The 13,923-nt window shown below is 44.6% G+C and overlaps 1 protein-coding gene across 3 annotated transcripts in view; it reads left to right on the top strand.

The window, feature by feature from the left end:
- Positions 1 to 13,293, top strand: part of LOC149813343 (U-box domain-containing protein 33-like) — an 88,704-nt gene extending 75,411 nt beyond the window's left edge. For all 3 annotated transcript variants that reach the window (XM_089992133.1, XM_089992134.1, XM_089992135.1), the window contains 2 exons: positions 9,696 to 10,430; positions 12,858 to 13,293. In XM_089992133.1, coding sequence (XP_089848259.1) covers positions 9,696 to 10,430; positions 12,858 to 13,043 — 921 coding nt within the window. In that variant the 3' untranslated portion in view covers positions 13,044 to 13,293. The remainder of the gene's footprint in view (positions 1 to 9,695; positions 10,431 to 12,857) is intronic.
- The last annotated feature ends 630 nt before the right edge of the window (positions 13,294 to 13,923 follow it).

Below are 13,923 nucleotides of genomic sequence, written 5' to 3' on the forward strand. Positions count from 1 at the left end.
CGACGGATGCGTTGTCGCTCGGTTAGGGGTAGAGGCCTTGTGGTGGAAGGAAATGATCGTCTAACTACTTGGTCAGAATGTTGGACCAAGAGGCCACCCCCACCACCTTCACTGATTATTGGGGCTTTACGCTTCCAGAAGTTTATCAGGCACCACTAGCTGTGACTTGGGCAGTGATGCATTTTTGAGAGGATGGTCGCGTACCATCGCATGTACTGCTTAGCCAGCCTGCCGTGCTTGAATCCTCCGAGGCGGAGTCTCTCTGGCAAGCCCAGGCAGAGTGTGTCTTTTGTGGTGAAGATGGGCACACAGTGAGTGGTTGTCAACTCAAGGAATCATATAACAGAAATGTGTCTTCAACACAAGATCTGGAAGACACAGCTTCCTCAGTCCAAGGTGTTGCAGGCAACATTTCGCCTACATACATGCCTTCACCTGACTCTCCATTCTACACCCTAGCTTCACCAACCTACGCACCAGACTCCTCTCCCAAATACACACAACACACCTCCACGAGCCTGGGGTCCCAAATGAGAATCTGCACTTCTCTTATTCTTGATGCAAGTTCAGGCGCACGAGGAGGGAATACTTGAGACAGTTCACTAGCCGTCCTTGAGGGAAACTGGTACCTGTTGTTTTGAGTTGGAGTTTGCGAACTTCAAGTTTTGCGGATAATGTTTTCCCCTTCTGCTTATGTACCAACATTGCTGGGTTTTTGTAAACTACTCAATTTACGCCTGTATATTACAGATGTTTTTGGCTTCTATCTCGAACTTCTAGAATTCTAATTTTTGTATCCCTTGTTTACTTCAAGGATGGCGAGAAACTCGAATGAAGATTTTGCTGACGAATGGTCAGATCAGCAGGGTTTCGTGATGGATTTCCTGAGTGCCCTGACAGAGGCAATACGAAGCCAAGTTCGTTCGCAAGGGGGTCAAACACCCTTTCTTGAGTCAAGTCAGCAAACAACAGTGTCGTATGAAAAGTTCTTGAAGCTCAATCCCTCGATTTTTGCCGGCAAGCCTGACCCAGACATGGCCGAGAACTGGGTTGAGGAAGTGGAACGTGCGTTCCAAGTTTTAGTTGTCCCCGACGATAAGAAGACTTTATTCGGGACCTTCAGATTGAAGGATGACGCGCGCAACTGGTGGAACACAGCTCAAAATGTGCAGTTTTCAGGAATTTCAGAGATTCCTTAGGAAGCTTTTAGAAAAGCTTTCTTGGAGAACTACTTCCCTCCTCACGCAAGAGAGAAGAACATGGTCGAGTTTTTGGAGCTCTCACAGGGCAACTCTAGTCTGGCGGATTACATCGCCAACTTTCAGAGATTAGAGCGTTACTGCCCCAACCTATTTGATGACGAGCGTGAAAGGGCTAGGAAATTTGTTCGAGGATTGAAGGAAGGACTTTGACCTAGGGTCCTCACCAGCATGCCAACAACCTTCTCCGCGACAATGGCAACAACCACACTCCTGAGCGAAGATTGGGAATGCTCCAAGAGCACCCAGAGTAAGAAGCCATCTGCTGCGGGTGGCGACCAAAAGAAGATCCCCTCTGGCGGCCAAGTCAAATGGCTGCCCTTTTTCAGGAAGAAGAACAGAGGTAGGAAGCAAGCTCCTCCTTCCAAGCGATCAAGGTCGCAGAGCAACCCACCAGCCAGGCAGCAGGCATGTGACGTTTGCCTCAAATGCCGATGATCTCACACTGGGCAGGCGTGCCCGCTCGAGACAGGCGAATGCCTGTATTATGGAAAGATGGGCCACTACCTCTGCGAATGCCGCAAAAAAACAACTGATGACCTTAGGTAGAACAACAGAGCACCTCTGCTCCCTCAGCCACCGCAACAACCGCAGTCACAACAACCACAATCGAGCGGACAGAAGAAGGCATCAGGACACGTCTACACCGCCACGGTCGAGCAGTTGACCAAGGGCGAGCTCGTGCAAGGTACCCTTTTGGTCGCTAACCAAGCAGCCTTTGTGCTTTTTGATTGTGGTGCCACACAGTCTTTTATTTCGGTAAATTTTTGCTGAGTTTTTGCACATACCTGTAAAACCCTTCCCTAATGCCCTTGACGTGTATAACCCGATTGGGAAAAACATAATTTGTGCGGCCTGCGTACCAGAGTTAGGCATAGTCTTGACAGATCGACATTTACAGGCTTGTGCTATCTTGCTAGATATGACTGAATTTGACATCATCCTAGGCATGAATTGACTGCACAAGTATCATGCCAAGATCTTTTGCCAAGATAGTAGGATTGTCTTATCTCCAACAGGAATACCCAAGGTAGAATTCAAGATCGTGAAACCCATTCGGGCAAGCAAGCTGATTTCATCGCTAAAGGCGCAGAACTACCTAAGGGATGCACTGCTTTCTTGGAAAGTGTCATCTAGTCCGAGCCGACGCGAGTCTCGATAAGAGATCTGGAGGCAGTTCATGATTTTTCAGATATCTTCTCAGAGGAGCTACCAGGACTTTCCTCGCCTCGAAAGGTAGAATTCAATATTGAATTGCTACCAGGTACCGCACCGATTTCCAAGGCACCCTATCGGATGGCGCCAACTGAGCTCGAGGAGCTTAAGAAGCAGTTGCGGGAGTTAATGGATCAAGGATTCATTCGCCCCAACGTTTTGCTCTGGGGAGCACTTGTTTTATTCATAAAAAAGAAGGACGAATCATTGCGGTTGTGCATCGACTACTGGATGCTCAACCAGAACACAATAAAGAATAAGTACACATTGCCGCACATCGAGGATATGTTCGATTAGCTGCAGAAGGCCAGGATCTTTTCAGAGATCGACCTTAGATCTTGGTACCATCAACTCAAAATTAAGGGAGATGACATCTCCAAGACGACTTTTCAGACCAGATACGAGCATTACGGGTTTACGGTCATGCCCTTCAGACTCATTAATACACCTGCATCCTTCATGGACCTCATGAACAGGGTGTTCAAACCCTTTTTGGACACCTTCGTGATCGTGTTCATCGACGACATCCTGGTGTATTCAGAAAACTGGAAGCAACATCGTGAGCACTTGAGCATTATTTTAGAAACTTTGCGAAAGGAGCGCTTGTTCACTAAGTACTCCAAGTGCGAGTTCTGGCTTGAAGAGATAATGTTTTTGGGACATGTCATCTCCAAGGAAGGAGTGTCCGTGGATTCGACGAAGGTGGAGGCTGTACTAAGCTGGCAGCAACCGAGGAACGTTCGTGACATCAAGAGTTTTCTTGGATTAGCTAGGTATTACCAAAGGTTTATCCAGGATTTTTCTAAGATCTCTCTGCCCATGACGAAGCTCCTAAAGAAAGAGGCTAAGTTCATGTGGGATGATAAGTGCGAAATCAGTTTCCAGATGTTGAAGGAACGTCTTACGACTGCTCCTATTCTGGCCTTACCTTCGGGTCAAGGCGACTTCGTGATCTATACCGACACTTCTAGAACAGGCTTAGGTTGTGTCCTAATGCAAAATGATACAATGATCGCCTATGCATAGAGCCAACTTAAAATTCATGAGAAGAATTATCGACTCATGATTTGAAGTTAGCAACAATGGTCTTTACATTGAAGATATGACGACACTACTTATACAAGGAGCGGTTCGAGGCATTTACAGATCACAAAAGCCTCAAGTACTTATTCTCGCAAAAGGAGCTAAATATGAGACAACAACGTTGGCTGAAATTCTTCAAGGATTACGACTTCACCCTGTTCTATCACCTAGGAAAGGCGAACGTCATGGTTGGTGCCCTCAACTGCAAGACTCCCAGCGTTTCCATTAACTTGTTATTCGCTGGTTGGAAGCAGATCAAGGATTTGGTATTGTGGGAACTGTTTGCGGTCACTCAAAATTCGATCAGTCTATCCAGCATGATAGCTCAACTCGAGCTATTGGCCAAGATCCTTGTTGGGCAGAAGATCGATGCACAGTACGAGAAGTTGAAGGCTCTAGAGCAGCAGACTGATACCCCTTCTGTCTGAATGGGGAAGAAAGTATATGGCGTAAGGATCGCCTCTAGGTTTCAGAAGATCCTGTTCTGATAGATGAGGTTCTCGCAGAAGCCCATAAGTCCAAGTACACGATTCACCCAGGCGACACAAAGATGTTCAAGGACTTGCAACACAGATATTGGTGGAGCGGGATGAAGCGAGACGTAGCCGAGTACGTCTCAAAGTGCTTGACTTGCCAACATATTAAGATCGAGCACCAACGATCAGGCAGAATGATGTAGTAGATGGAGATTCCATAATGGAAATGGAAGGACATCACGATGGACTTCATCGTTGGATTGCCGAGGACGCGGAGGAAACACAATGCGATTTGGGTGATCGTAGACCGACTCAACAAATCAGTGCATTTCCTCCCTATTCGCCTCAGTCAGTCATTGGACAGTTTGGCAGACCTCTATGTCTGGGAGATTATGGGATTGCATAGTGTTCTAGTGTCAATCATCTCCGATCGTGAGTCGAGGCTCACCTCAAGGTTTTTGGGGCAACTTCAATTGGCTTTAGGCACAAAGTTGAAATTCAACACTGCCTTTCACCCTTAGACCGACGAACAACCTGAATGCACGATTCAGACTTTGGAGGACATGCTGCGAGCTTGCATGATGGATTGGAAGGGAGAATGAAATTCTTATACCAGTCTTGCAGAATTCGCATACAATAACAATTATCATGATATCATCGAGATCGCCCCTTACGAGGCCTTGTATGGGAGACCTTGTCGATCACTAGTCTATTGGGACATGGTTGGTGAACGAAAGTTGGATTCGCCGATAGTGCTACAACACTATACTCAGCAAGTGCAGATGATTAAGGAACGTCTCCGTTCTGCTCAGAGTCGCCAAAAGTGTTACGCTGATCGGCGTCATCGAGAACTTACTTTCTCGACATGAGATATGGTTTTTGTAAAAGTATCTCTGAGTAAGAGCGTCTTTAGGTTCGGGAAAAAGGAGAAGCTAAGTCCCAAATTTGTCACACCTTTCGAGATCTTAGATCAGATCGGTGAGGCAGCTTACCGTGTTGCGCTGCCTGCTCAGTACGCTCAGATCCACAACGTTTTTCACATATCTATGTTGAGAAGATACGTTCATGACCCATCACACATCATTCATTACGATGATGTGGACATTCGAAAGGACTTGACGTTCGAAGAAAGACCAATGACAATCGTTGACCATCGAGACCAAGTGCTCAGATCAAAAACGATTTTTCTTATAAAGGTAAGTTGGCAGCACCATGGAATAGCGGAATGTACTTGGAGCCTGAGTCCAATATTATGGAAAAATATCCTGACTTCTACCTTGATCAATGAATCCAATAGAAATTTCGTGGATGAAATTATTTTAAGGAGGGTAGGATGTAAAATCCAAGGAAGAAAAAAAAGTTGGACCCAGGTTGGATGTGGACCCGACCCGGATCCAACCTGGATCACCCTCCCTCTCTCGCGCCTATTTAAAGCAATGAAGAGGGGAGGAGTTTCACATTCAAAACCCCTTCCCCTCTCGCTCTCTCGTTCCTCTCTCAGTCCCCCATCTTCTCTCTTAGTCCCTCGACCCTCTCTCTTCTACTCGCCAGAGGCCACCCCGGTGACCCTCACCACCGCCTCCTTCCTGTTTCCTCCCTACATGTCTCTCGACTCTCTCCTGCTGCTGGGGTCGACGTAGGTGACCCCCTCCAGGTATGCACCACCTCCTTTTCACCTTCCTTTTCTCCCCCCTTTTTCCTCTAGGTGCGTCGGAGAGCCGACAGGAGGCTAATGCCCTCTGCCATGCTTTCTCCCTCCCTCTCGGTGCTTCCTTTGTGTTGGGGAGGGGTCAAGCCCCCTCTCTGAGTCCTCTTTTTGCAGGGAAGAGGCCGAGCCCTCTCTGCGCTCCCTCTGAAGGCAGGGAAGGGGTCGAGCCCCCTCCCTGCTTCCGTTGAAGGTGGGGGAGGGGTCGAGCCCCTCTCCCTGCACTCTCCAACGACAGGGAAGCGGCCGAGCCCCCTCCTTGTACCCCCTGTATGCAAGGGAGGGGTCAAGGCCCTTCCTTGCATACCCTTTGGCAGGGATGGGGCCAAGCCCCTCCCCGTGCCCTCGTTTGGCAAGGGAGGGGCCGAGCCTCCTCCTTGCACCCTCAGTTTGGCGGGGAGAGGCTGAACCCCCTACCTGCACCTTCTTCTTCTAGTAGGTATGGGCGTCGCATCGACCTCCATGAATTTTGTCAGGCAGGGGTGAGGCCCCTGCCTCTTTGCTCCTTCGGCAGGCAGGGGCGAAGCCTCTCTGCCTCTCTTGTTGTTCTTGTTAGGCAGGGGCTTTAGCCCTGCCTCTCTTCCACCTTATTAGGCAGGGGCACAACCCCTGCCTACTCTCGCTTTCGGAAGGCAGGGGCACAACTCTTACCTCTATGTGATCTCTCGGAAGGCAGGGGCACAATCCTTGCCTCTGTATGAACCATCGTCAGGCAGGGGGCCTCTCTATTTTTTTCGTTGACAGCAGGGGCTCACAACCCCTGCCTTTGCTTCTTGCACTTATAGCAGGTCTGCAGCGGCATGTTGTTCTTGCCTCTGCTTCTTTCACGATAGAACAACGACAATGCCCCTGTCCTTTCTACTTATTTGTTTGAGATAGCTTGTTGACGCCTCGCTTTTGCAGCTCGTAAAATGGATCCCGTTCGTGCCTCGCGGCCAAAGCTGTTGATCACATACACTCGTCGACGACTGCAAGCTCACAACTCTCCAAGGTAGGGAAAGATTGCACAAAGAACTTGGAAAATTGTATTAAGTTCAATTATCTAATAAGACAAATAAATAAATAAATAAATAAATAAATAAATAAATAAATAAATATATATATATATATATATATATATATATATATATATATATATATATATATATATATATATATATATATATATATATATATATATATATATGAGTACACATTTAGCTCAAGGACACAGCTTCACGATCCTTGTCCTTTACTTTCTGTAATGTCTTTCCTTTGCCGTCGTGCTTTGTGCACTGACTTTGCGTTTGCACTCTTGCTTTCAGTATTTACCTTGCCGCCGCGCATTGCCCCTAGGCTTTGCTTATATATATATATATATATATATATATGAGTACACATTTAGCTCAAGGACACAGCTTCACGATCCTTGTCCTTTACTTTCTGTAATGTCTTTCCTTTGCCGTCGTGCTTTGTGCACTGACTTTGCGTTTGCACTCTTGCTTTCAGTATTTACCTTGCCGCCGCGCATTGCCCCTAGGCTTTGCTTACACATTTGTGATTTCAGTCTTTCCTTTGCCATCGCGCTTTGTGCACAGGGTTTGCGTTTGCACTCCTACTTTCAGTATTTACTTTGCCATCGCGCATTGCGCCTAGGCTTTGCTTACACATTTCTGCTTTTAGTCTTTCTTTTGCAGTCGCACTTTGCGCACAAGCTTTGCGTTTGCACTCCTGCTTTTAGTATTTACTTTGCCGCCGCGCATTGCTGTTAGGCTTTGTTTGCGCACTTCTGTTTTCAGTCTTTACTTTGCCATTACACTTTGCGTCCAAGCTCCTGCTTTTGCAAATGTGTCGTTATCGTTTTGCCATTACACATGACGCTCATGATTTCGCTCATCGCATGCACTATTAGATGCATCGTCATGGATTATGCACAGGCATTTACCACTCTCCCTCTTACTATGAGAGATGAGTCGGGGGCTTAAATGATACATCCTCGACTAAGGAGAGGGATCCCTAGCATGGATCCCGGCTTTTCGAGTGAGCAGTTCTGCAAAGTAGACTTGAGGATTTTTGGGAGTTACGTTAAAACATCAAAGACTACGCAATCTAAGTATTTGAAAAGGGGATGCTTGTCTATTTTAGTTCATGCATCCGACACATCTCGGGTAACCTCGAATTGGGGCTCGAACGAACTTCTTGGCGGGGGTTCTGTTGAGAAACCCATATCTTGTTTATCAAAGCCAGTATCGAGCCATGCGAGGCATGCAAATACTTCGATAATATATGAGTGATTCTAGAAAATCGCACGCCATATATTGGCACGAGTTGTTGACTGTTTCGAAAGATAAAGAATGTAAAAAGTAAAGTTTGAGAAACATTATATCTTTGTGAAACACTTCTGTTGAGGCTCCTGTTAAGAAATTATATCCCTTTCATCATAAAGTACTTGTAGACGTGCATTGCTCGTTAGTACTACGATGATCAGATGAGACGATCATGTGACCTCGTACAAGTGCTAACTGCACAATACTGTAATCACATAAAATGGTGAGGGATCGCCTTCACAGGCAAGATGCTCGAGTGGTTAAAAGACTAGAGCATGTAGAATGGGTCGTGAGTTAAGCAACACCTCATGCACCCATTCACCTTTTGTTTCTATCAAGGGAGAGGATGGATCGATACAAAAACTCTAATGGACATGTTAGCAACCACCACACGGGCAAAGATCCGACCTCCCCAGTCATTGAAGTTAGGGGAAAGGACTACCAAACATTATCCTAGGTGGTAGATCCCATGAACTTCTGCAGAAGTTGGATGCATCTGTTGGCAATAACTGCCTTTGGAGAATCTTTAATCGGCCAAAAATCACCCTTTTAGGAGCAAACTTAACTAGCTATTTGGGTTATTGAAAACACATAGAATAATAGACGCCTGAACTAGTCTCTGTTGTTTCTACGATTCGCGTCTGCGCGTACTCGAAGGCCAGTTAATATCGAAAAATAAGTCTGTTCACACTTGTTGATAGGTCATAAGACTTGCTAGTTGCTTGGTAGTTCACAACTTACGATTGAATGAGTCGTTATGCTGTATTTGACAGTTACACTGCTTATATGCTTTAAATGCTTATTTGCTTTAAACAGCTTAGCATGCTGAATCAAATGTACTTAATTCAATTTCATATCGTCTTGTGCACCTACCAGCTTTTCGCGAAACTGACTTATTTTATGAGCACAAGTGATGAATAGGTTGCGATTAAGGCGATGGCGTGATTGCAAGATGATCTCAGGATCCCACTGTTTCTGTCAGTAGCTCGCATTCTGGACTTTTGGGTTTTTGGCAAGGGTTTTTTCAGGAATTCCTAATTTTGTACTAGTTGAAGTTATTTCTAATACAAATGTTTTATTAAAATGGTTGTAAGTTATTTATGTTTGGTGAATGTGGATTTTTATGCTAAGGTGCCTAAGGTTGTCAACTTTCCTTATTCAAAGAAAAAACATTTTCGCTGATTCAAAGAAAAGAGAAATGTTTAGTCTTTTGATCCTTTTGAAGATGTTTATAAGTTTAAAATTTTGGGGCGTTATAGTTAACGCCAAATTATTTAAGTTCAGCTGAGTATTTAAAAATTGTCTTGAACGATCTGTTGCTTAAAGAACAACAAATTGATTTAGTTTATATTTTTATAACTATTTATGAAATTGTTTTTATGTGTGATTTTATATAAACTCAAAATACATGGAAACATGTCCTGAGATATAGCTTGAAGTAAAGCCAAAATTAATTTGTGAAAGACTTTCCATTGCCATGTAAATTGATTGAAGATATGTACTTACTCAAGCTAAGAGTAAATGCTGTGTTTTTTGTAGTTGTAGTGCATGAACCTTCCCTATTTTAGATACTGTTTGGTTGATTACGATCCACATTACATGAAGCCTTTTGAGATCCAATGTGTTAAGCTTACACTACTACTTGTTGCAGGTAGCGTGCATGCTGAGCAGACCAAGACACCCACATCTGGTCTCCTTAATTGGTCTATGCACCGAGTCATCGGCTCTGGTGTACGAGTACCTTTGCAATGGTAGCCTGGAAGACTGGATCCCACACAAGACTGGGACTGCACCCCTTAGTTGGCAAGCCCGAACCCGAATAGCCGCTGAGATATGCTCTGCCCTTTTCTTCCTCCACTCGCTGGGAATAGTCCATGGCAATCTTAAACCGGCTAATGTCCTGCTCGATGCCAATCTTGTTGTCAAGATTGGAGACTTTGGCATCTCCCACCTTGTCAATGTACATGGGTCTAGAACCGATTTAAACTGGACAATGCACCCTTTCATGGACCCTGACTTTGTCCCCTTGGGCGAGTTGGCTTTCAAATCAGATGTCTACTCGTTTGGCATGATAGTTCTGCACTTGCTCACAGGGAGACCAGTGATGCACATTGTGGAGGATGTTGAGAAGGCAGTGTATGATGACAGGCTTCTTAGCATTGTGGAACCGGTGGCTGGAGATTGGCCGTACTTTCAGGCCTTGCAATTGGCAAACCTGGGTCTGAAATGCTGTCACAGAGATCCAGCCAGCCGGCCCGACATGGGATCGGAAGTGTGGAAGGTCTTAGATACAATGAGGACCTTTTCATCCACAACTTTAAATTGCAGATTGGCCACAATTGAGCCTAGAGAACCACCGGCTCATTTCCTGTGCCCCATTTTTCAGGTCAGTAGTATGCTGCTGCTGTTGTTTTTTGTAATTTTACTCCGGGAAGTAGTATGGTGCTTGGTCCTTCCCTTTGTGTGCAACATCAGCTGCAACTTCCATCAGGCCCCTGGGCTGGGATGGACCCAGAAGAGGTCCAAAACTTTTTGAATAGTGATGGGCTGGTCATAAATAGGCTCTGGCCTATTTTGAAGGCTTAGAACTATTTGAATAGGTCTAGGCCTAAAGACCAACCTGATAGCTTGGCATGTCGAGTTGGGCTCTGGCTTGTTTCCCCCTAAGCCTGACAGAATCTTATGCACCATTTGAACATTTAAACTTGGTTCAGCCTTTAATAGGCTTGGACTAGTTATTCTCGAGCAAGTTGACAAGAATCTCACCAGATCAAGTCTTGGTCATGGCTGGGCTGACCTTCTGGTGATCCCAAACCATATCGGTTGGGCAGTGATCATGGGCTGATCTCTGGCCATCTCAGATTGAATCTCTAAGGATTCAATGGCCATTAGCAAAGCCAGACCTGACTAGTTGTTAGGGATGCAAACGGTTCAGATATGGGATCACAAAATACATTGGGGAGTCGGATCAGATCGTATCCGGAACAGCCAAAATTTGCAAAAGTGCCCTCCTGAATCTGACCGTTTGCAACCCTACTAGACTTTATTATGCTAGCACCTACGCTTGTTGCTGACAATGCCCAGACCAGAGCATGGCCGGATCTTGGACTAGGCTGGGCCAGCTCTTATTGAGTACTGTTCTAATGGGGCTTGGCCCAAGCCCAACTTGATCACTTGTTCGGCTAAGCCTAGGCCTATGCTAAGGAGGCTTAGGTCCAAGCCCAGCCTGATTACTTATTGATTTAAGCCCTTCCCTGGGAGGCACCTGAAACCCATCAGGCTAGCCAGCTCAATACCCAATCCTATAGCTAAGATTCCACACGGACTCCACCGAGTGGCAGCCATGAAACTCCAAGTTTTGTAAAGGATCAATATGACCTGTCCTGGCCTGGCTAATCGTAGTTAATGTGCGTGTACATTCTCATGATTAGGGGTGTCAACGGGTTGGGTTTGGTTCAGACCCAGGTGGAACCAAACCCAGACCTGCTTTGGGATGATTGTACCGGGTCCAGACCCGAGTCTAATCTGACCCACCATAAGAGAAACCATAATCGGACCCTATAAGAATTCCATGTACCAGACCCGGACCATACCTGGTAAAATAATATTTTTTAGTCTTTTTTACACTGAAAAATTGTGGATCTTAGTTGGAACTCGGGTTGGGCCCGGGTCTGGTATGAAATTTCACAAACCATACCTGGCTCCATATATTAATCAGGCCCTTCGGGTCGTACCCAGGTTATAATCTAGTATTGTATATATATTTTCATAAAAATATATGTGGGCTGGGTTTGGGTCATGATTTTTGCCGGGTACCTAACTCTAGTATTGTATATATATTTTCATAAAGATAAATTTCTATAATAATTTCAGGTTTGGGATTCTATTTTCTTGACCTGACAAAACCCGAACCCTAGGGGTGGGTAACGGGCCGGACGGCCTAGTTGGCCAAGCCGACCCGGCCCTCCATAGGCCAGGTTTGGGTCAAAGTTTTATGCTCGGCCCGTTAGCTACCGGGCCAAAACCTGACCCATTATATATGCGAACCGGGTCTGGGTTTGCTCACGGATTACTAGGCCAGCCCGACGGGCTTGAGCTATTTATTATTTTTTAATAATATAAAAATAAAAAATAATTAATTGCATAGTAACTTTGTAACTATTATTATTTACTTAATTAGTTGCATTAATTTTATGAAAACTAGAGAGATAATTTGTTGGGTACATGAAAACTTGTTAATTATTTATAATTTACTAATTAGTTAGTTTGGGCCGGGCCCGCCTCACATTGGCCCATTAGGCCAATTGGCTGGGTCATGGGCTGCTCTTCAAATCCCGAGTCCATTAATAACCGAGCCAAAGCCTGGACTATTAGTAAATGGGCAGGGCCATCTCCAGTCTAGGCAGCACTTAAAGCCCGGCGAGCTGAGCTCTAAACGGGCCCAGGCAGGGCTGGCCCGATGTCCATCCCTACCGAACCAGTTATTAGTTGTATGGGTGGGTGTGGATCAACCCTGACCAGATCCGTTGACAGCCCTACTCAAGATAATCCAGGTCAGATACCGGAACCTGATTGATATTCGTGTGAGTTTGGGAAAACTGTGATCCAACATGAACCAAACCCGGGTTGTTATTTGAGTGCGTTTAGGAAAAACCCTGAACCAACATGAACCCGACCCGTTGGCAGCCCTAATCTATCTGACCTCTGTATATACATGGTGTCTTCACATTCTTCTCCCTTATTTTGTTTGAACTTTTATATTCTCTTCAGCTTATGGGTCATGTATTTATTAATTTTTAATTAAAAAATGAAGGAAATAATGAAAGACCCTCAAGTGGCAGCAGATGGTTTCACCTACGAGGCTGAGGCCTTACAAGGATGGTTTGATGGCGGCAACAAAAGATCCCCTATGACCAACTCGGATCTCAAACATCTGGACCTTGTCCCAAACCATACTCTCCGTTCTGCAATCCAAGAATGGCTTCAACAACGTATATAAAGTCCCCACGAGAAATAAAGGATGAAGAATCTCTAACGATGCATTTTCTGATTAGAATCTTACCTCTCTTATCATGTATATGGGATGCACGCTGCTGAACCATGTACCTTTATTAATTTACCTTTTTTTTGGTCGGTTTTAACTGCTACACCGCTCCTTAAGGGCTTGGGTGCTGGTGACTGTTTATCTGAGCATATAAAACAAACAATTGGATTATGGAATAAATGAATTAGTTTATGGGTTGTTAAAACTGTTTAAATACCTGTAACTTGTCTAGAATGTTTAAGCATTTTCAAAATAATGTCTTCGTCACAAATTCTAAATTATATGTGATTTCAAAATAAAGACTTTTATCACTTGGATGTCTTTTCTTGAATTTGGTTCTAAGGAGCTATTAAACATTGGTATTTGTGCAAGCTGACTCTTTAGAGCTCAATTCAATTAAATCAATGTCATAGATGAGACTTTACGTATTTTCTGGTTAAAATTTTAGAGCATTCCAAACTTAGTATCAGAGCAACAATATAATTATTGGTTCATGGCTCGTCCAACAACCTAACATCGCTTTGTAAGTATGCTCTAGTATAAATGCCACCCGAAGATTACCCGCTTCGATCAAGAACTTCATCATAAATAAAAAGAAGGGTTTAACACCACAACTTCCTTTGAGATCACTGGTTCTGGTTTTACTTTCATCCAAACATGTTTAATTTCATAATTCTCATTAGATCTAATACTAGCTTGATCACAATCAATTTTGTGCTTTAGATATCAATTTAGAGAGAAAGCCAAGTTTTTTGACATAAAAGTAATGAATAAAATTAGTGGAAAATAATTGTATTGTTCTTGCAAAATGGTGCACTTCTCGAAATACCTACCA

This window comes from Nuphar pumila, chromosome 16, assembly GCF_984573655.1.
Source record: "Nuphar pumila chromosome 16, dmNupPumi1.hap1.1, whole genome shotgun sequence".
In the NCBI taxonomy this organism is placed as follows: Eukaryota; Viridiplantae; Streptophyta; class Magnoliopsida; order Nymphaeales; family Nymphaeaceae; genus Nuphar; species Nuphar pumila.